The sequence below is a fragment of the Empidonax traillii genome, unplaced genomic scaffold, assembly GCF_003031625.1.
Source record: "Empidonax traillii isolate 1590-97213 ecotype Southwest subspecies unplaced genomic scaffold, ASM303162v1 scaffold213:size761030, whole genome shotgun sequence".
Lineage (NCBI taxonomy): Eukaryota > Metazoa > Chordata > Aves > Passeriformes > Tyrannidae > Empidonax > Empidonax traillii.
In genome coordinates this window covers 697,936-720,917 of record NW_020955406.1, presented here as the reverse complement: position 1 = coordinate 720,917, position 22,982 = coordinate 697,936, and the positions used below count along the sequence as shown (strand labels likewise).

The 22,982-nt window shown below is 38.3% G+C and overlaps 1 protein-coding gene across 12 annotated transcripts in view; it reads left to right on the top strand.

The window, feature by feature from the left end:
- The window catches only part of MARK3 (microtubule affinity regulating kinase 3), a 60,880-nt gene extending 38,399 nt beyond the window's left edge, over nucleotides 1-22,481 (top strand). For 2 of the 12 annotated variants that reach the window (XM_027887515.1, XM_027887513.1), the window contains 7 exons: nucleotides 1,157-1,374; nucleotides 6,592-6,695; nucleotides 11,405-11,569; nucleotides 12,301-12,558; nucleotides 14,901-14,927; nucleotides 19,296-19,340; nucleotides 21,522-22,481. In XM_027887515.1, coding sequence (XP_027743316.1) covers nucleotides 1,157-1,374; nucleotides 6,592-6,695; nucleotides 11,405-11,569; nucleotides 12,301-12,558; nucleotides 14,901-14,927; nucleotides 19,296-19,340; nucleotides 21,522-21,867 — 1,163 coding nt within the window. In that variant the 3' untranslated portion in view covers nucleotides 21,868-22,481. The remainder of the gene's footprint in view (nucleotides 1-1,156; nucleotides 1,375-6,591; nucleotides 6,696-11,404; nucleotides 11,570-12,300; nucleotides 12,559-14,900; nucleotides 14,928-19,295; nucleotides 19,341-21,521) is intronic. The other 10 variants (XM_027887525.1, XM_027887522.1, XM_027887518.1 and 7 more) reach the window with 9 other exon arrangements.
- Nucleotides 22,482-22,982: the final 501 nt, after the last annotated feature.

The window sequence follows — 22,982 nt, the reverse complement described above, 5'->3', positions numbered from 1 at the left end:
CTGTTCAGCTTTTGTTTTCTTTTGACACTAGTAGGTCAACTTGTGTCTAAAACTTGAAGAAATGTCAGTTTGCCAATATTTCTTGTTTCCTGTTTCCTGAGGGTAGTGTCACTTGATTGTCCTGCAGGAATTAAATTTGTTAAGAACAATGACTCAGACAAACTTACACTTCTTCTGCTCAATGAGAGTGCAATGTGGTAGAATAGAGTTTTCTAAATATCTTAAACATCTTCCTGCTCAGACACTTAACTCATAAAAGTAGTCTCAGTTTAGGTCTCTTTTGAAATAACCTCGAGTGCATTCAGAGGTTGCTTTCCTTGGGGAGTCTCCTGGGATGAAAGTTACTGTGGGTTTTAGTTATATATTACATATATGTAAATATGTATTTATATGTAGTTTTTTTATGTCTGTGTATATACATACACTTTTTGATTAACTCTTATTAAAACACTAACTACAAAGTTGATGTAACTTGATGTATCCTCTTCAGAGGTGTAATTGAGGCGTCAGAAAACACAATCCTGACAGCCCCACAGGCTTTTTCCAGTGTCCAGGAATCTATTAAAGCAAGAGGGAACTTGGGACTATTGAAGGGGCTGCCTCATTCCATTCTCAGGTGTGCTGGAGCAGTTTTCTGTTCCTGGCACACCCGGGGAGGCTGGTGGGGAACTGCTGCCACTTCTGGGACATTCCAAGGCACGGTTCAACAACCGGTAGTGCTGATCTGGGGTGATGTCAGCAGGTACCTGTCTGAGGAGCCCTGTTTTATCAGAAATGGGCTTGAACAGCATGTACCAGCTTTGTGCTAATGAAGGATGGTCTGGTTTGAACGAGTCAGTTACTTGTTAAGTATCTTTAAGATGACTCTAAGGGGTTTTTCCTGGTAAGCCAAACCATGAAATATGTAATTCTTTCATGAAATTCGTAATTCTTTCATGGAAAACAAGTAATATCTTCACCTGGAAAGGTTTTTATTTTTTACTATATTTTACTGTCTCCTGAAATACATTCAGCAATTTAAATAATTACCTTCTTGCAACTCTGATTCCCATTGTTAACTATGGTGATTCTCATGTGTGAATACATTTCCATTGCGGTGAAAAATACTGGACTTCTGAGGAGAAAAATCCTTTTCCTGTTTCGTTTGTTTTTTAAGCTGGACCATCCATCCCCTCAGTAGTGGCATATCCCAAAAGAAGCCAGACTAGTACTACAGACAGTGACCTCAAAGAAGAAGGAATTCAGGCAAGAAAATCCAGCAGTAGTGCTGTTGCAGGAAGAGGAATTGCACCAGCTAGTCCAATGCTTGGAAATGCCAGCAATCCCAATAAAGCTGATATTCCTGAACGTAAGAAAAGTTCGGCTGTTCCTAGTGTAAGTAGAAACATTTATTTATCAAAACCATGCATTTTTTTGGATAAGTAAAAAACCCTGTGATTTATCAGTGATGCTGATCTTACTTTCCATTCACCAAAAATAAATGTAGGTATCTCATACTGTTGCATTTTTTTCCCCCCTGCAGTTAGTCAACTACTCAAGTTACCTCATAGTCAATATTCCTAATTAGCACTAGTAGCTCTTAGTGACAGACATCATTTGTCTATTGAAAAGAAAAGTGGTTACATTATTCCTGATATCACCAGCTACTCTTCTGTGGCCTCTCTACAGAAGAGTGAAATCTTCTGCACAGAGATTTTGTTACCCTGTTTTATAGTTTCAGGTGTATAAGGAGCCACTAATCTTTGCCTCTAAGCAAGTCATAGTTATGTATATTAAGATTATCAAATGTAGTTCTAAAAACTGTTCAGAGGTACAGTTCAGCCTGTATTCAGAAGTACTGTGCTTGGGTTTTGTCCTTGTGGGCTTCCCCTGCCTGCCTCTAAACCACAACAAGAAAGACACACTAAGGTGCAAAACTAGTGAATGTACATGATCGAGCAGCGGGCAGGGTGCCAAAAGAAAGAAGATCCTTTGTTCAGCTTGACTTTAACTTGTGTACTCTCTGGTCCCTCCATCTGAGGCAAGCTTGAAAATCTGGTTTTGCGTAATAAAACTTGAGTCTTGTAACATTTAATTTCTAAAAATTTAGGATTTTATATTGAAAAACTTCCTTCTTTTCAAAAGAAAAGATTCCCAGTCCTTTAATCAGCTTGTGGTGATTTTTTTTTTTTTTTTTTACTTCTCCCACAAAACTGTCATATTTGGTCATAATACTCAGCACCAGTGCTTAGAACAGATGAGAGCAGAACCTCCTGAGCTCACAGCTTTTTGACAGTCTGAAGCAAAAGAAGTAAAATAAGACTTGTTTCACTTTACTGGCTCTGTACTGTCAGTTGGCTCAGTGGCTAACAGTGACTTGGCTCAAGACTTTCAGCCCAAGAGATTCTTTGGAAAAACACGTCTACTGTAGCAGCTGTTATTCATAAAAGTGAAAAAGAACTTGGTATTTTGGGGGGACCCTTTTCTGATTTTTGTGGTCTCCTGCACTTTTTCTTCATTCTTGATCAGTTCAGAAACCACTCAGAGTTGTTTTTTTCTTACATGACAGTTCTTAGCTAGTGAATCTCAAAACTGTAGGATAATCAAATCACTTTTGTCCTACCACTTTGTGTTACGTGGTGCCTTTTTCAAAAGCTTTGTGTCGTGGTTACGACATATTTTACATTCATTATCTTTTCATCTGCTATTCTTTCATGCTCCCAATTCCTGGAGATTTATTCCAGTAGTCTTATTCCAAATTTCTTAACTACTCTACCTGAAATAATATTTGAGCTCATAACCATAGGATGCTTCTCTGACTTGATGTGCAACTGATCCAATTGATCCTTTACAAGCAGCGATACAAGGTGGTGAACGTGGAATGAGACTTGTGATGTCACTCAATAATTAGTGTTTAAAATTGTCTGTTTTTATAACTCTTCAGACAGTGCAAACTCTTTTTTTTTTTTTTTTCCCTACTGAAGATGAGCCTTTGGCTTTCTGCTGTTCAGGGTGAAGGGAAGCACTGCCTTTTTGCAGAGTTCCTGCAACTGATTAGGAAGTTCTATTTCTTACAGTATTGGCATGCATCTAGAAGGAAAAAAAGTTTCTGGAGTTACCATACTGTCCTGAAGTTGAAAAAAGTTTGAGGTCAAGAGAGTTTGTATTCTCACGGAGCACTGAAGTCCTAAGATCTGTAATATGATGAAAAAACGCTGAAAAGACAGAAGAATATTTTATAAAAACAATTATTACTTCAAGAGAACATCAAAAGCAGCAGAGCCAGGCCTTGCTGGAGACCCTTAGTCAGTTGGGTGCTGCTCTTGTTAAATAATAAAGCTTATAAGCATGCACTTAAGGTTAAGAACCGTGGTTGTAGCTAAGTGATAGTTAAGTCTGGGGTTGAAGTAAGGGGCTCCAAGCTGTACTTCTAAAGTTGACAGAGCGTTTAAACTCTCATAAACTAAATAGTTCTGCAAGCTGAACAAGTGGCACACCAAAAATCTTCAAGCTCATTGTGCAAATATCAAATTAGAAACAAAAACCTGCTACAGGGCTTGCATAATTAGCAGCAACTAGTTTTTGTTTAAGTAATTCCTTGTTTATTAGTCACAGCTTTGGATTTTTCTTCAGTCTTGTAATAAGTCTGCCATAGAACCCTTAGTACAGCTTCAAGAAAACTGGAAGAGTAGAATAGGTGGTACATTTGGGAAATCATTTAGGACCAAATGAAATACTGATGCTCTTAAGTAAATAAACTGATTCACTGTTGTAGGTCAGAACCTGTTTTTTTGAAAGTTTTTCAACAGTCCTCACCTTGGTGTCTCTCAATGGGAAAACAACCTGCCTAAGCAGTGCACACAAGATTCTCTCTAGGAAAAGAGGAGGACTCTGTAGCACAAACTCATCCTTTGTGCTGTGATTGGACCTTGTGCATATGCTCCCAAGTCTCAACATGTGCTTTTGCAGTGTCAGCACCTCCTGCAAAGAAGGCAGACAGTGCCACGAGGATGAACTTGGGCAGCTAACCCTGACCCTAGGGGTTATCATTCCATCAGGGAGCAGGGTGCTGTTGATACCAGTTTCCTGTGCTGTGCACCTGTGCCATTTAGTCATGTCCAGAGATTAGCAGTCTGAAGATTGGCTGAACAAAAAAGTCGCAGCTGAAGAGCTTCCTTGACGAATCGTGAAAGGTCATATGCTAGAAACTGTAAAGACCCTGACTGTTCTTGCTAAAACTGAAATTCAAAACCTTGAGAGGCTTAAATCTCTCCTCTCGACCTCTGAAATCTGAGCCAAACAGGAAAAAAAATGTGTACTGATCCTTCCATCTTCAGATTTTAGAAAGAGCAGAAGTTCATTCCTACAGTCCTCCAGTTTCAGATATGAAAACCAAACCTTGTCCACTCCCAGACCTGAAAATGCATAGTCTTTAAGGTTTGGTCCAGCACAGGGATTACTGTTCTTGTCTTTCTAGATGTGCAACATCACGGTGCATTGTAATGTTATGTGGTGTCAAGGGAAACAAATACTTAATGTTCAAAGGGAACAGGTGGAAAGAAGCCACCCTTTATTGTGTGTATCTCCCACTAGAAAACCACTGTTGGATATTCCAGGTGCTCCATTCTCTGATGTGTTAAGGAACACAGAACAAAATGATCTGCAAATGCCAGTGTGCAATGCTTCACTGTATCATTGGTTTGCAAGGCCTCCACAAAGTGTCCTGCACACTTGATAGATCACAACGTGATCTCCCAAGAGCACATAAACAAAACTTCACCTTAGGTGCACAGCTTTCATTGCTACCAGCTTTAGTAAAGAGAGGGAAGTTTGCACAGTGACAAATGTCAGGGGGAAGTAGAAGAATCAATAGTTAATAATCAAATAATCAAATAATTAAACATATATGAAGACAAGGTGTATGTAAGGAATAAAGTACAGCGAAAGGGCCAGGAGGACTTATGATGCTTGGCACGTGCCTTTCCCTAAGGAACATCAGTGAAGAATCCTTGAGAACCCTTCAGATAGCTACATCCATCTTCTGATTTAATTAATAGTTCTGCTAATCTAACGTACTGTTGATATTCTCTGTACTTTTTAACACCAGGAGGCTGCACACTTCACTGTTGCATTTTAATTTGTACATTTACATAAAAAAAAAAAATGTATGTCTCTTAGACAAGACGGCTTCATTATTAAATCTGCAGCTCAGAGATTCTGTTGCTTGAGACCCCTTGGATAGCCAATATTTTGCCTTAAGGCACTGGAGGAGCTTTTGCTGTTTGTTGAGAATACTCCACTTTAACAGTTTTGTTTCAGGTTCGGAAACAAAAAAGGTTTGGCTACTCTCCTTTTGTGCTTGAACTAGTTTTTCCTTTCTTTTTTTTTCAATCCTTCTTCCCATGACTCTCTCCTGTGACCGTTTATGCGAAACCTTTTCTTAATGCTATTTTTAAAATCCGCTGAATTTCCCTTGTCTGTCATAGCATAATTCTTCAAAGAACTCCAAAAGGTTAGTTGAGCATGAAGTCCCCTGCCTGACTCTTGGTGGCCATCCTTACTCAACATGTGCTTATCCAGGTGCTGACCAGTCGTTCCCTTAAGCTGGCCTCCTCCAAGACTTTCCCCAGCAGTGATGTTTAAAGTTAATAGCCTATTTTGCTTCCTGCTTTGCCCCGTGATCCTTTTCTTTAAAGAAAACTTTTAAAGGTTTTTTTCCACTTTCCAACCATATGCAGTTTCCTGTGTTTTGTTCTTGGGGTGGGGAGAAAAAAATACAAGGCTTGCCGGCTTTTACTTCCCCTACAACCCAGGGGTGCATGTTTGTCTGGACCACCATGCTTTTCCTACAGTAACTGCATCTAACTCTTTATAATTCTGTTATCTGTGAATTGCCTGTAGCTTCTCAGTCGTTCCTGGAAAATTGACCGCCAACTTGGGCATATCTCCACCCTCTTTCTCTGTAAAGACAGAGGCAAAGTAATTCTATTTCTTTTCTCCCCTCTAAAGTAAGGTCTGTAGTTTAAGTTCCCCTGATTCTCTTGTCCTCAGTGTATTATGCTTGTATTTAAATGTATATTTTTAAAAAATGTCTTACTGAAATTCTCTGCGACTTGTCTCTTATTCTTCCCTGTTTTAAAACAATTAATAGTCCATGTTTACCTTCCCACTGAATTTTACCACATTTGTTTGTTAAGTCTTTGCTTTTCCTATCTTGTTTAAGGGTTATGATTTTAACTTAATGGAAAATTCTGCAAGCTACAAGTGGTAAAGTATTTAAAAAATAGGCTATAAATATACAGGCTATCCAGATGTAGATGAATGCTGTATATGCTGAGAATTCGTAATTCAGAACATTGGTTCTTGAAAACCTTAAGCAGCATTAATTTTGAGCCATCATTATGAAATACAAGAGCAACTTGTTTTGAATTATTTTTTCTGATTGCAGTATTTTTTAAAAATAGTAGATGGTGTTTATATATTAATTTATTTAGTCATTGTCAGTTTTATAATTGTATAGAACTAGAATTAAGTAAAAACAACCTTTGATTTTATGTCAACTTAACCCCAGAATCTTGTGGGGAATAACAAGCCTGTGTTTTTTAATTGTAGAATAATACTGCCCCTGGAGCAATGACACGGCGCAACACATATGTTTGTAGTGAAAGAACCACTGCTGATAGGCATTCAGTGATACAAAATGGCAAGGAGAACAGGTATATGAAATGTCTTCCTATGGTGTATGTCCCTTGTCTTCACATTTCCAAAAAAATTGTAATGCCTAATTTAGAAATCAGTAATATTCTAATGTAATTCTTAATGAAAGGTGAGTACAGATCTTTGGTTATGGAGCACCTGTAAGTATGTTGGGGTTTGGTTTCTTTTCTGTACTTAATCTGTATACTCTTCATAATTAGAATGTAAGAGGAAATTTCTGTTTTCTGGTTAAATACATGAAATATTTGTGACAGCCTTCATCTTTAATCTGTTGTGAACTCCAGTGACCAAACAGCATTGGCTTGCAGAAGCAGCTTGTTTAGTGCCAGACCACAAAGTCCTCCTCTCTTGAGACATTCTCTTTTTACATTTCCCTCTAAACTGTGCTTCATTAAGATTATTTTGAATACCATTTTTGCTATGAAGTCTCAGGGAGAAGGTACGTTTTTGTCTGAGCAAAGATGAAACAGTGATAGGCAATTTGTCTTGGACTGATAGCATTCCTTACTATCATACTCTGATAGTCTGATTGCTTCCCAGCATTTACAGAACTCATCTTGAGGAGGGAAGCAGCTATCTCTATATTCTGAGTGAAAACATTGGAGAAATAACAAGTTTCTTCTTACTGTCCTGAATGAAAACCTGATTAGAGCATGCAATGGAATTGGAGTTAACCACTTCATGTGTTGGCACCATAGTCACATCTAGTGCCATCCTGTGAAGACTGAGAAGAGCTGTCAGAAATAATATAATAGTGAATGTAGATATTAGGTATAGGGTGACAGTGTGGAAGAATAACACCAAATTTCCTGGCTGGCAGAGGTATTTTAAGTTCCAGCCCTTCTTCTCAGAATTTTGCTGTTGTCAAAAGCTGGTAACAGTTAAATAGTTGACCATTGCCAGGAGAGAGTCTGGATAGCTGATACTTAATAAAAATGCTTAAGCTTGGAGGAATGTGTACCCCTCTCCTACTCTTTCCAATTTTCTCCACCCCTTCCTAATTTTATGATATTTTGCAAAGAGTGGGAGGAAAATGCCTTTTTTTCTAACTTGTGTTGAAGTTGGTGAAAGATCCACCGTTTTCTGCACAAAATTTTCCCCCTTCTCGTTTTGGCAGTTTGCAAGGAAGAGTGGCAAAGTTATGACACTGAGTGGAAGGTCTGTCCCCTGTTTGATTCCTGGAGCCTAGGGAAAAAGACTGTGATTTTGACCCTGTCTCTTCCTCCTAGCTTTCTGCAAACGGAAAGTGATTAAGGAAAAAGTCAAGTTTAAGTTTGAAGACTGCCAAAAGTCTAGTTGGGCCAGCTGGGCCTGCAGTCAACTGTCTTGTGAAGTGCAGCACAGCTCTTTGGTACTGTCTCTCAGTGTGTCTGTCTCAGCCTTCACTGGTTACTCCTTGTTAATATTACGAAGTTTGCTTAGAATAAAGTTCACTATCCTTTCTTTGGTTTGATATGGTAATAGCTTTTTTCTTTCCAAATGCTCTTTGAAAAATGAATCTTTCTGTCCAAAAGAATTTTGATAATTTTTTATCACCTGATTTGTTTATTTAATATAATTTTTGTTCATCCTTAACCTAATATCTTTGTAATATGTTGTCCGCAATTTCTTTATTACATTTTTTAAAGTTACTAGGTATTGTTTACTAGGAATGCTTGAGATGTCCCCTTAATTAATAACTTCATACTCATAAGGAGCTGTCTTTTTAATTTTTTTCCCCAACTTCGAGTTTCTCAGCAAACTGATGTCTTTCTGCTTTGTCATATATGGACATTAATCTCAAAGTTAACATTGAGTAGCACTTGGCAATTATATCGGTAATATTTTATATCCAAATTGGTTATGCTTTTGTAATTTACCTTTTATTGTCAAAATGATATTTAAACATAATTTGCTTTTCCTACAAATTAGCCTTATTTGGGTTATTTGAAATGTCTGAGAACTTATGCCTGTATGTATTTTTATATATTCATTGTCAGGTAAAAAAATAACTTACAGCTTTTGTCATGTATGTTTGATTACAACATTCATTGCTCTTCATAGAGGGTTAAAAAGAGAAAAGGTAATGGTAATGCCTTGCTAATTGTATTACAGTTGGAGACCGGTCGTTGTCTGAAATGCTTTAGTACTAAACTGCATGTTCATTTTGGCACAGTTTCAGAATTACTGTGATTTGGCAGAGAATTCACAATTTATGTCTGAATATATTTTGTTGCTGTAACTGGGTAAAGCATTGACTGGTCACATGAAATGCAGGGGCCTTTAATGCAGGCTAAATCAGCGTGGCTATTGATGGGACTGGCTCTTCAGAATGAATCTCTAATGGTATTGCACTCTCAGCTTGGCTAAGAAACTAACTTTAGAAACTTGTTCTTTTTTTCTTCTATGAAGCAAGATCTGAAGTATAACCTGGGCTTTGTACAAATCCAAGGGTTCGTTAAAAATTATTTCTGTGCTTTTGAAATGTCTATTGGTGGCAAATGTTGCAGGCAGGAGTAATTCCTATAACTGATTTGTTACAGATTGGATTTTAGATTTTCCATAGCCAGTCAGATACTGACTGTGACCCAGTCAAAACTTGGGAGACTTACCCTAAAAGGCAAGATACACACACTTAAAGTCTCTATTTTTTCTATAGAGAAAGTGTTAAGATGTTGCTTGTTCTGTTTTTATCTTGCACATTAAATTCTGAGAAGGCACTATTTCTGAAAGTATGGAAACTCCGAAGAATCGATAGTCAGCGAGTACATTTGATGTTGGAGAAAGTAGTTTTGAAAACCCCATGCCAGACTGGTAGAAGCAACGAGTTTTTAAGTCTCACATCTCTACTTTAACACATTGTGTGGCTGACACAGTCATTCTGCTGGAGATGATTCTTTTGGCTTTCCTCCAAAGCCTGAGCATTAATTAACACACTTGGGGACTCATGAAACACTCTTCATAATGATAGGCAATTGCTTTAAATCATTTGTAACACAAATGATTTACAACAGCTTCAGATTTTTAATAAGCCTTGGCACTAATTGGTGATTGTTAGCTCCCTGTTCCTGTGTTCCCAGGCTAGTAATCCAAGGAAGCTGATTTCTAGAAAAGCACCAGAGGAAAAAATATAAATGTTTTAATATATGCTCTGGTCCCTTATTGATACCTTTAGGTGTCACATCTTTGGAGGCAGGTGACTAAATAAAACTTGGAATCTTTCTTTTCTATCTTTTGCAGCAAATTGAGAGGAAAGGAGCTAGGAGTTCTTGAGAGGCTAGTGACCAATTATTTGGGGATTACTTGACTTCAGGATATTAGTTTTGAGACAGATGTTCATTTTCTTCCAATTTCTTAATACCCTGGGGTAATTTAAATGCTGGGCTGTGTCGGAGGCTTCATTGTAGGTAGTGCTTGTAGTTGGCATCCTGATGGATTTAGCATTGCAAAAAAGATGCATGCATGACTCACATGAAGTTTTCTAGATCCTGAGAAGTTAAAACCAAACCAAAACTAAGTATATTTTGCTAACCATCGTAGTGAGCCGTGAGCTGTGTGGTGTTTTGTGCCAGTGCTTTGGGAGCTGAGCCTGAGAAGTGGGTCAGCTGACACTTGTAGCTGGACTAGCATTCGCCTCTCCAAAGTCTGACATATCACAGTTAGACAATGGGACTCGAGTTTCAGTGCATGTCACCATGAAGTAACTTGTAAGTGAACATGCAGTGTCATGAAACTGTCACTGACAATTACTGATTCCTTAACCTCGAGCAATATTTCTGAATTACAGTTGCCTTACTTTTAAAGCAAACTTCAGATGAATGACATATGGTAGTGTGGTCTGAAAGGCCCAAAATATCTTGTGACCTCTCACTTTTCTCCTATCCTTATCGTTGCTAGACAAGGTGAAGGCTGCAAAGATTATTTTGACCCAAAGAAGGAAAAATATTTCATGCCCCTATTTTATCCTATTGTACAGCTGGCAGCTTACTGGCCATTCTGCTAAGACAGTGCTGTATATATCTTCCTTCAAAGCCTGAATGGTAATTGGGAGAATTTAATGTTTGTGGCCAAGCAATATGTGATGCTTTTCAACAGTCACATCTCTCTCTTCAGGCAAAAACAGGTGTATTCATTGCCTACTCCATGTACAGGTTGATGATCACTAGTAGCCTTTTCCATTTGGCCTCTCTGGAGTTATTAAAGATCATTATGTTTTTGGTTTCAGTTGTACCTGTGAAGTCCCTCAGTTATCAGATGTAGATTTGACAGCTTGCCCACCTTACACTGATTTCTTTTTAACACGGATACATTCTGAAAACAAAGGATTTCAGTGCAGTAATGGAGCTAACATCAGTCTTTTGGAAAGCGCATTTGGTGGGGTTTTAATGCATTGTTTACTGTTAAGACCAATACAAGTCACATCGGTGCTTTGGCTCAGAATTCTGAGTTATTCAGGTTCTGTACATCAAGGAGGGTGTCACTGCAAACTAACGCTAATGGTAAGAGCATGGTCACTTCATAGATGTCAAGTGCTATAGTAAAGATGCTTTTTAAGGGAAGTGTAGGGTAGTTACTGCTGTTTACGTAGAAGAGGGCTGTTAGAGTTGGTGTTCTTTGATAAACCAGTTAATAGAAGGAAAAGTTTGCTTTTTTTTTTCTATGCAGTAGTTTGTTGTTGGTCCATCATGCTCTTCTTTCTGCCTCTGCCTGAACCCAAACCCCCTCGCAGCCTGACAGAAATGTTCGCTTACGCAGCTAGCCCTGCTTCAGTTTGTACTACATCCTTCTCCAGTGTTCGGCTGCGACATCAGAAGTCGATGTCCATGTCAGCCTCTGTGCACACGAAGATGATGTTGCCTCCAATAGACAATGGCGCAGATAACTTCAGGCCTATGTAAGAACCTGAAATCGTTGTGAAACTAACTTATACCCACTGCTTCTTAACTTTGTGCTGTGGAATTTTAGTCCTAGATTGTTCTAGTATATATTGCCCACAAGATGTGTGTTTCCTCATTTTTTTAGTCTTGTTTACATTTGTCTTGTGGTGTGTCAGGCTGTCTGTGACATAATCCTGCAATAGTGAACCTTAATTTTTTTCCTATTGTTAGGAATATTGGACATTCCCTATTGTCAAAGTTTGTGGGAGACTTTAACTGTGTATCCTGAAGGACTTCACTACTTGGAGCGGTTTGCTTGTAGAGAATTTTGTGTAGGATACTTTCAAATTAGCAAGACTTTCAAAGATGTATGTATATACAGAATGTGGAGGGAGAGACATTAAAGTTACCTATTGCTTCTCTTTCCTGGGAGGAAACTTTTACTGGTCTATTCTTTTATCAGTCTTCTCAGTGAAACGTTGTATGCCTGGTTGATCTGGTCTTTTCCAGGATACTCCTGTTGCACTTTTCTGCCTATGTGGGTTTCTGTTTCGGCAGCCTTTTAATCCTAACTTCTTACGAGTTTTGATTCCATACAGTGCTGTAATAATGTTGGTATTTCCAACCCTGGCCTATATAAAAGTGTCTGCTTATGCTTTACTGTAGAACGTAGTGTTTTGTGTCTCCTGCTGAGCCGTAGTGCTTCTGTAAGGACGTTCTAGCATTGTTTTCTTATTTTCTGCCCTAGCACTATTCCCGATCAAAGAACTCCCGTTGCTTCAACTCACAGCATTAGCAGTGCAACCACACCTGATCGTATTCGTTTCCCCAGAGGAACGGCCAGTCGGAGCACGTTCCACGGCCAGCTCCGAGAGCGGCGCACCGCGACCTACAACGGGCCACCCGCCTCCCCCAGTCTGTCCCACGAGGCGACACCACTCTCACAGACTCGAACCAGGGGCTCCACTAATCTGTTTAGTAAACTAACTTCAAAACTAACAAGAAGGTAAGCCTCATAAAACAGCAGTGCAACATTCCCTCTTTTTTTATCTTCCCTTTGTTTTTATAGTAGAAATTCCTAGTAGCTCAATGCTTAGGTGGTTTTGTCCACATTCTCTGATAAGGCGCTGAATTTCTGCAACTTAAAATGCACTTGCTTATGATTTTTTTCTAGTTCTATTTTTTTATTACAGAAGCCATTTGTTTTTAGCAGCTGAATCAAATGGGATTTAAAAAGTTTGGTCTGTGCTGTGTCTTTTGTGCTCTTCAGCCTCATGCCATGAATGCTGCAGAGATGAAACATTTCAGCTCAGTTGAAAAGCTGCTCACTGACTGTGTGGTCCATCAGTAGATGGCATAAGCTAGGATCCTAGTGTCAATGTTTAATGTAGCGTTAGAAGCTCAGACTGTGTTTCCCAGTCACTCTGTCAGTGTTTCCAGAATAACCTTGCTGGCAACACACAAACAGAAATATTACAGGTGAAAGGGTAGCAGCAGGAGACAAAAGCTTCTGCTGGCAGTAGTGCTATCATAGGCCATTTTAAAATTGGCAGTACTAGGGTTTCAGTCTAGGCAGAAGTCTGGTCAAACCTTGAAAACCTACTCCTGTTTTGACCTTTAGTTCATGTGGAGATTCTGGGTTTGGTGTAAAGGTGTTTTGCTGTAGCCAAAGCCTCGCTTAAGCAGGTGTTGCCCCTGTGCTAACAGTTTATATTCTAATTGGACTTCTAATTCCAAATCCATATATGATTTAAATTGATTCCTACAAACCCAAAATTAAACCCACTTTTTTTACTTCTGTATTCAAAACCCACCAGTTCACATACTACTCTTATATCTACAACTTGTGTTTGTAGAACTAAGGGCTTGTTTGTCTTTGCTTTAAGATAATCACCAAAATTTTGTACCCTCCTCATGATGTGAAGTTTTTTGGTCAATATTATTCAGATCTTGGCCTGCTAGCTTTTGTTTTAGGCTTATACCACATCAGCACCAAGCCATTTCCTTCCTGTGTGTTTTATGACTATAGATGACTCCCTCTCAGTACCCTCTTTGTAGTCTCCCATTCCTGCAATAATGCTAAGCCAAACTCCAGGTTTTCACAAATGGGTGATTTCAGTTAAGAGTGAATTTCTTTAAAAATTTAGAAATTGTTTCTGCAAAGAACAAAAACATGACAGTCCAGTAAGTGCTTTAATCTGTTCAGTTTCCTGCCAGGTATCACTTCCCTGGGAAATCCTATGCTTTAGGAAGTTGGGTTTGGGTTTTTTCACCTTCTTTTTCTGCTGAGAGAGAGAAGCTTTATTTGAATATTTTTAATAGTTAAGTAACCTGCTTTATATCAAGTGAAGTCTTAATCAGACACATCCTTTTGGCACTTCTTTCCTTCTGTAGTTTTGTTTGTAATAGCCTTACTTAATTTTCCATTTGACATTCCAAATGTGGACACTCAAACTGTGAACATGCAAACTTTTCACTCAGTTGTTTAGGCAGCATTCAAACTTCTATCATTACCTCTGAGTTTCAGCTTTTGCAGTGCAGTGTGGTTTTCTTGAAGAAGTTTTTCCACACGACTTTTGACAGTAGTTTGAATTCCATCTGGACTTGATTAAATAACATGCAGTTGTAACACAATAGCACTGTTACAGATGGTTAGTTTGCACTTGGAGGACCTCCTACAGCTGGGGCTCTGTTATACTTGGTGCTGTGCAGACTACTAAGGAGGTGGATAGTGCCAATCAAAGGACAGGGTTATGTTTCTTCTCTTTAGGTAATTTTTTAAGCATTAAAACTTGTTAGTTTACTCTAGCGTTCTCTATGGGTAATCAGAATTCTTTTGATTATGAACTACTTATATTCTGTGTAGGCAGTTACAGCTTGTGCCACTAAATTAGCTAAATATTTAAAGCAGTTTTAGGCACAACATGGCTGACCTGGTGTTATAAAGGAAGGAAGAAACCTAACTCTGAAGATAATCAAGATCTAGATGCTGTAGAGTTACTGATTTTTGTTTCTATGGGAAATATATGAAGAAAATCCAAACATATTTTTATGTGACCTTGCAGATTTTGAGTTTTAAAGTGTTTTGACACCAGTACATATTTTCATAATACATAAATTCATAATAAGTACTGGTGACATATTTCCCTGAAAAATTTGGAAGTAGCAGTGCCAAGAGTTTGACTCTTCAGACCTTAAATCATCTGCCTAATCTGAGAATGTATTGAAGTGTAATTTAATTGTGCGTTTAAAATGAGATTTTTTTGCATGCTTCACTCTAAATGCCTTTTTCAATTTATTTTGTACAACATTTTTTGTTAATCATTATTTTGGCTTAATTTCTTTTAGAAACATGTCATTCAGGTTTATCAAAAGGTAGGATTTATTTATATTTAAAAAAAAGTGGCTCCTGCAATTAACAACAGATTTGGCTTTTCTAGCCTTGGTTTTTCTGAAAACTAAATTTCCTGCTGAGAACTAAATACTTTCTTTCTTCAGAGGAAAGCATAGAATAAATCCATTAACTCATGATGATACTTAAGAATCTGTGGCACCTGTATAACAAGATGCTAAGCATGCCTTGTGAATTCTTCTTTCTTTGATAGAGTTGGTAGTGCCAAAGTAATTCTGTTCTCTGTACTAATACACTTAGCATGCTTATTTTTGAAGAATGAGGTGTTTGATAACAATGATGAAAGTATAAACAAAACATAAGGTTACAACCAAATAAAGGTAAGTGATGTTAAATTTACATTATCTCTTTGTTTTATGATATTTAAGAAAAAATAGGATTTGAAGTGTTGTCTGCAGTTGATACAATAGGAAGCAAACTGAGCACTGTTGTGAATTGAACGGTTTTGTGTGGAAGATTGAATGAAGATGCAATGGCTGTGTATTTGTTTTAAAATGGGGTGCATTCGCTGAAGTGAATTGCAGCTGAAGTGCAAAGAGAGCACTTCAGTTCTAAACAAAAAATACTTTTATGCAAATTTATTAACAAAAGGGAAAAGCCCAAAAGTCTGAATCACATTTCAAGTCCAAAGGATTTAATTTAGTTTTGCAACCTGGGAATGAATCAGACTGCTATATATCTTGTTAATACATTATGATTCATGAAAGTCAGTTGCACAATTTTGCTGTTCAGGTAAATTTTCCAATAGAATTTTGTGATAGCCTGTTTAGTTGTATCGTATTTTGGAGCTTCTTAAAGGGTAGTACTTCTAATTTCCTACTACTGATCAAAAGCAGGGAAATGGGGCCAAAAACCAGATATCTGTTTTAACTTTCAAAATACAGAGCTATGCATGTGACTGTAACTTGAAGTTTGAGAAGGAAATACTTAGAGGGAGGCCTGAGATGTGTAAATTACTGCCTAAATTTGGATTTTTAATGTATACTCTGAGGCTAAAGGTACCCTATCTGATTAAATGACTAAATTCCATGCCATAGTAATAATAATCAGTGCTCTTCCAAATATGACTGTGTTTAAAGTTGGTTGGGTTGGTTGACATTGTCACAGCTGACTTGAGGAAAGGGAACATGGAACAACTGTTAGTTAAGGAAAGAAACCATCCAACACAGCACACAGACGAAACTGAACAGTGCAATGGTTTTACCTCGTCGTGCATCATGAGCTGTGGGGTGCAAACCACTTTGTTAGCGAGAGCTTTTGTCTCTCTCTGTAGTCACGTTGCTTTTAAAACAGAGGATTGCGATCTGTGCAACTCTCCACAACTGGATGCATCTAAGTTAGTTATGCTGCTGCTCCAAAGAAAGCTGGGAAATGCTAATATGACTACACTTTTAAACTAGAAGGTTACTGTTCAAATTTGAGACTCAAGGTAATTTTTAGATAACTTTAAAAAAAATTTCCTTTGACTGGAGGCCAGGAGTCTTAGACCAGTGTGGAAATAGCTGCATGATACAGCTTCTATGATTATGTCTTTGAATAAGAGATTTGCCAAGTCTTACACCACCTACATAAGACCAGACTGTGCTTTTTAAATTCTGTTTTAAGTGGGCATGGTGTCCCTCCATACCTGATCTGTATGCAGGTACAAAACCTGAAAATTTGGGGGTTTTTGCCAATTTTTTTCTTACTGTATGTGCTATGGCTCTTTCCTAGGATCACTGCATTTGATACTGAAAGAACTACTGTAACCGACTAGCACATATACATAGTGCCACATCATCAGTTCTAGGAAACTGAATAAAAGTAGATAATCAGTCATTTGTTGTTAAACTGAGTTTTATTATTGTATTCAGTACACAGATACATATATATATATATATGTATATGTATGTATATCTTGTACTATGCACTGTCATTGCCAATCTGCATATTGTGGAAGTCTAACTTTTTTTCTGACAGCAAAATGACTCAATGTTTTGGATTTTATTGCGGCATCATTTCTCCATTTTCATAAACTGATCTTATTTTATCATCTTGCACTTCTTGTTGGTTTTCTGTAGACAGTTTTCTTTGTATTTATTTGGATTTTTAAAACTGAGTATACAAAGATGTAAAGAACAGGAAACACAGCATAACTCAGGACAGATGTGTGGAACCAGTCTGATTTGTGAAAGCCTTTCACAAACCATAAGGGAGATAATGTGTAGGTATTGCATGACAAATGAGAACACAACTTGCTCATGTATTTGTTCCAGTCTTGAGACCAAAGGAGCATCTTGGTCCATAAAATCAATTTATGTGAAAACACAAGCGAAAGCAGAAAATTTAGAACACAAACTAACACAGTTGTGAAGATTGTATTAGCAGTGAGGAGGCCTCAGGGCTGCATCTCACTCACAGACCCATGGAAACAATACTAACAGTACAGTAAGTGACTGTTCCCAAAGCATCATTGCTGGGCTGTAGAACTGGACTGTAACTGTGTCCATAGTGAAGGAAGGAGAGACTGGCACAGCTCTCCAGAGCTTGGCATCATCCAGAGCTCATATTGGAGGGTGCGTGTCACTGAATGCAGTTGCTCATGCTCAGTGAATGGAACACTGATGGATGGAAAAACTGAACAAAGTCAGGATTTTCTGAGAGGCTTCCATGAAAGGGTGTTTATTATGTCAAAGTGGCAGGTGTATTATAAATAATCACCTTTCTTAGATTTAAAGTACAGTGGTTGACAAACTGAGCAATCTGGCTTAATTTCAACCTGAAAAGGGTGTCAGAACATCATTAGGGATTTTTCCTTACAGACTTCTCTGGACAGATTCCAGTAACAGTAAGACCATTCATTGTTGGGGAAACTGGTTATACTCCTGTTTTCTATAACCATCGGCGAGTTTCAGAGCAAAACACAAAAAAAACCCCCCCAAAATCCATAAATGTTTGCAGCTCTTAAACAAAGCTGCCATCTTCCACTTTGTAGGAACAGAGGAGGCTCTTTAAAGTTCAAGTACCCCCAATTTTCCACTTGAGCAGTGTTTTCTAACTTGATTGCTTTGCCCAGTAAAACAATCATTTGAAAGGTGTGGGTCTGTTCAGTTGGTACATGTGATGGTTCTTTCCTACCTACCCCTTTTCCTGTCCTGTAGAGTTGCTGTAGGGGATGAATTCTTGGGTATACAGACATGAAAAATCTTTTTCCACCTTCCCTTGAAAATAACTACAATAACTACAATAGCTGCCCACTTTGAAACTCTAGAATTAGCCAAGGACTTTCCAATTGTCAGTCATCTTACAAGGCTGATCCCTCACAGCAGCCCTCAAAAGGAAGGAAAGGAGGAAATTAAGCCTTGGAACACCCCACACACCTGATAAAAATACCACTGTGCATCAAAAAATAAGCTTACTGTCTTAGATTCCTATCCCTAGATACCTGTCAGCCAAACTGCTGTGATAATTTGCATTATTCAGGTAAGCCAAGTACTACCTTAGATAGTCTTGATAAGAGCATTGTACAGGCAGCAGAATTAACACTGATATGTCAAACCATGCTCCTGCAATAATGGGAAGGTAGAGGGAGGCAATTTTCCCCTCAGTTCTTCTTGATCCTGGGCGTTTAAAAAATGGCAGCGATCTGCAATGTAACTTTAAGCAATGCAAGAAGACAGAAAGCTTAAGCTTGCTCTTGGGTTTGGAAGATGCATCAGTGTGGGAACTAATAAAATGGAGTTACCAGAACTTGAGAAATCTTGGATTTATGTCTTACATTTTTGTTAAAATGTATATGCATCTTCTTTTGCATTAAGGTATTTTGGTATTGTTTAAACACCTCAGATCTGATGTGCATGCAAATACACAGGGCGATCAGACTTGTCTGTAAATAGGGGTTTTTTTCCAAATAGATATTTTATTCCCAGATAAAACTTGTAAATTTCCTTAGCCTGAAAATAATTAGGAGTTTTTTCTCTTTTAGGAGTTACTTACTGAGTAATACAATCACTACAGTATGCTTTGTAATTTTAGTTTCTCATTTTCTGCTTTTAGAACCTCAACTTTATTCAGTGAGTTCTGCAGATTTAATATATAAACATACACTGTTAAAATTAGTTTTGGTAGTTTTAAAAACTGTAGTTCATAGGCTCCCATTTGGTTTGACAAGATGTTATATTCTGAGTTTGACCTAACCTACAAAGTTCTTTACATCTTTGTTGATTTGTATTTTAACACACCTTTTGTATGATTGCAGTATCTTTTAGCAACTACTCAGATATTGTATATTGTAGTGTAAGATTTGTCTTCTCTTTCCCACTTCCTTTTGCTTCTGCATTCTTTTCAATGAGGCTCCCGACTGAATATGAGAGGAACGGGAGATTTGAGGGCTCAAGGTGAGGGTAAAATTTTTGTTTAAAATGTTATTTAGGTGAGTTTGAACCTTTCTCCCCTTGATTATGTGGCATAGTGGCTTCAGGCAGCAGCTTGTGTTTCGTGTTAAGTCATTAAAACTAAACAAAGAAGCATTTCTGTCTGCAAAACAGCTATTAAAGCACTGACTGACTTGGTTCTAAACTTTCATCTTTCCTGTTTCCTTTTCCCATGTGTGGGTTTGTTTGTTTTTTTTTTTTTTTTTTTTTTTTTTTTTTTTTTTTTTTTTTTTTTTTTTTTTTTTATTGCATTTTAGTCATTGTAATTTGCTGTTGTTGTGTAGATGTCTAGATAAGTGGTCTCTAGTGAGGCTGCAAATGTGTGGAATAACCACTGAAAGGTGGCAAGATAATTCTCATCTCTAAAATCACAGATAGTTAAATATTTTTCACGTTTTACTCTTCGTCCAAAATCAGCATATGAAAAAATACTAGAAATTATTGAACTTGTGCTGGTTTTGCCAACTGCTGATTTTCAAGTAGAAAAAGCTTTCAAAAATTAAATTAGCAGTGAATAAAAGTTGGGTTTTCCCCTGGCCCCTTACAGCCTTATTAAGTTAAAACCTTAAAACAAAATACTCTTTAATTTGCTTGATGAATTTTGTAACATCTGGCAAATCACAGAGCTGGATTTGACAGCGTACTCCTATGACTCTCAGAGTCACTGGAAGTCTTTTGATAGAAGAAAAATTATGAAAGATGTTATCTTTAAGAAGTATATGTATTTAATTGTGGCCTTGCTATCACTTTTTATTTAACTTTTTCATAATTGCCTGCTTAATGGTATTAGAAGAAAAACACTGTGTAACCAGAATTTCATTGCCAACTATTATAAAGAGCAGCTTGCCTTAATATTGTAAATTGAACTTGGAGGCTCAACATGAGCCTTCAGCTGCATGGTTTGGGGTCAGTTAGGTTAGCTGTTTTCAGGAAATAGTTAAGTATGACAGTCAGTTTATTTAAATTCGAAGAGGCAACTGACAGTGTACAAATATTCACAGAGCAAATCTGTATTTTTTCCCTGGAGGTCCAGATGTAGTTCCTTATTCTTTAGCTGCATGACCACTGATTTTAATTTAAGGTAGAAGAATGATTGTAAACTAGAAATTTCTGGAACGTTTCTTTCTTTTGTCCTGTTTCTTTCTTTTATCCTTACCAAAGGAAAAGCTTTTTTATTAAAAAAAAAAAGATTGCAGACTTGGGAAGCACAGAATCAATATTTTTTGCTTCATCTCTTAAAACTGTCACCATCTTTTCAAACAACATCGAGGTGTCCAGTAGTGATTTCCAACTCTTCCTCCTGCACATCAGCCTCAGAGGCACTTCACTGCAGAGCTTGTAGCCACAAAAGATTCCATCACTTTACCTCTGTCAGTCGTTGTTATTTAAGAAATTATTGACCAACTTCAGATGAAGCATCTCCTCACCACTGAAGGCAACCCCAGTGTCCTGCAGTGTGTGGGTCTCTAGGGATCATCTCAAACACACCAGCACAGGAAGGTCAGAGTGTAACTGAACCAGTCCAAATCTGGGAGTGCATGTTGACCCTGGGGCAGCAGGTGGGTGCCTCTGGTCCTGCCGTCCTTCCTCCTGCTTCCAGCCAACTATTGTGGGACTCCCTGGGCCCTCCCAGTGCTTGGTCTCCAAGCTGCTGCACAGGAGGAGGTGTAGAGAAACCCCCAGCACTTTTCTGCATGGGCTCACCCTGGCACTGGCACTCCCTGAGCACCCTTTTGTCACAAGTAGCTGTTGTTTGAATGTTCCAGAAACTTCTAGGACAGAGCTGATGTTTCAGCTGTCCACGTGGCCCGAGAATAGGGTTTTGAGCAGAACCTGCCTTAAAATCAAGTCATGGGTGATGCATGTAATTCTGCCTCCAGAAGGTCATTCCCCCTCATACTCCTGAATCCAGTGACTTTCAGTTGTCACACATCGTGCCAAACCTTGGTTTCAACCCCAGCAGCTAATGCTTTACCCTGACTGTGTGTGTACAGGCAGCTGGGAAAGTGGGGCTTGGCTGGGAGCTGGAGCCTCCAGATGCTGCTCTAATACCAGTAGTGTGTGTTGAGTGTTAGTTTGCTTTCACTAATGTGACCCGTGGGGGAGGTGGCCGGCCCTGCTCACTCATAAATTCCTGTCTTTCAGCCGCAATGTAGCTGTGGATCAGAAGGATGAGAACAAGGAAGCCAAGCCTCGGTCGCTACGTTTTACCTGGAGCATGAAAACCACCAGCTCCATGGATCCCAATGACATGATGAGGGAAATACGAAAGGTCCTGGATGCCAATAATTGTGACTATGAACAAAGAGAGCGTTTCTTGCTTTTCTGTGTCCATGGAGATGGGCATGCGGAAAACCTTGTACAGTGGGAGATGGAGGTGTGTAAACTGCCAAGACTGTCCCTGAATGGAGTTCGCTTTAAGCGGATATCGGGAACATCCATAGCTTTCAAAAACATTGCTTCCAAAATTGCCAATGAATTAAAGCTGTAACAAGAAAAATAGTTAAGTTGTAAATTAGTTAGCAATTTCAAGTGTTTTTGAGAATTCCGATGGAAATGTATAGAATAACATTTAGGCAATAACTTCTGCATCCTTCTGAATAGTGATATTAAAAAAAAAGCTGCTGAGCTGGGAGGGAGAGTTGGACTTTTTTATAAGTGCACTACAGCATTAAAGTTGCCTACTATGTAAAATATTACCCCTTCTGCTTTATTTCCATTGCTCTTTGACAACAAATTGAAACACAGAATATATTCATTTAAATATGCCTCCTGTTTGTGTGGATGTGTGAATGTACAGTATGTGTGTAATATATAAAGTATTCTATGTTAACAATTCATTTACGACATCGAGCTGTACCAGTACCTCTTTTTGGGCTAATTTTGGTGCTAAAAATTGAAATGGCCAAGGAGGAAACACTTGAGTTAATATTTAAAATGATTGAAGCGATAACCAGTAAATGCAGGTTTACAGTTCACTGCTGTGTTAAGGAAAAAAAAAAAAAAAAGTGTGTGAAGGGTTTGGATTTACGGTTGTGAACATGATTAGTCCTGTTTTCTAAGTAGATCTCATGAGATTATTAAAAATTCACTTTTACTGAGTAAGTCTTGCATTATATTTTGCCCACCTATTTATTATTTAAGTCTGAATCAAATTTTAATAATGTAGTTAATTTGTGCATTAATATTTGGGTAAACACTTCCATTCTTCTGCTTCTGCTAAGCTACTAAAATTGTATCTTTGTCCTTTTGGCTTATGGGTATTGATCGCAGCTAAGAACACTTCTCTGTTGTTCCACCGTTCCCCTAGGGAACGGGGCAGTCTAAAAGGAGGTGCTAATTGCTGACTAGTTACTTTCTTTCAGAGCAAGTTTTCCAGTTAGACTAGGTCAGACTGATACAAAGCACAAAGGGACTCTCAAATAAAGGCCGTACTTCACTGCAAGCTGCCATATCCCAGTCGGTGCCGCTCTGAGGTCTCGCTGCAGGTAGGGCAGTGCTGTCCCTTCGTCCTGGGCGCACACAGCATTGAAACCCAAAAGTGGGAATCAAATTGGCCACTGATCTCCTGTGTTGTGATGTCCCAACTTGCTGAACTACAGCCAT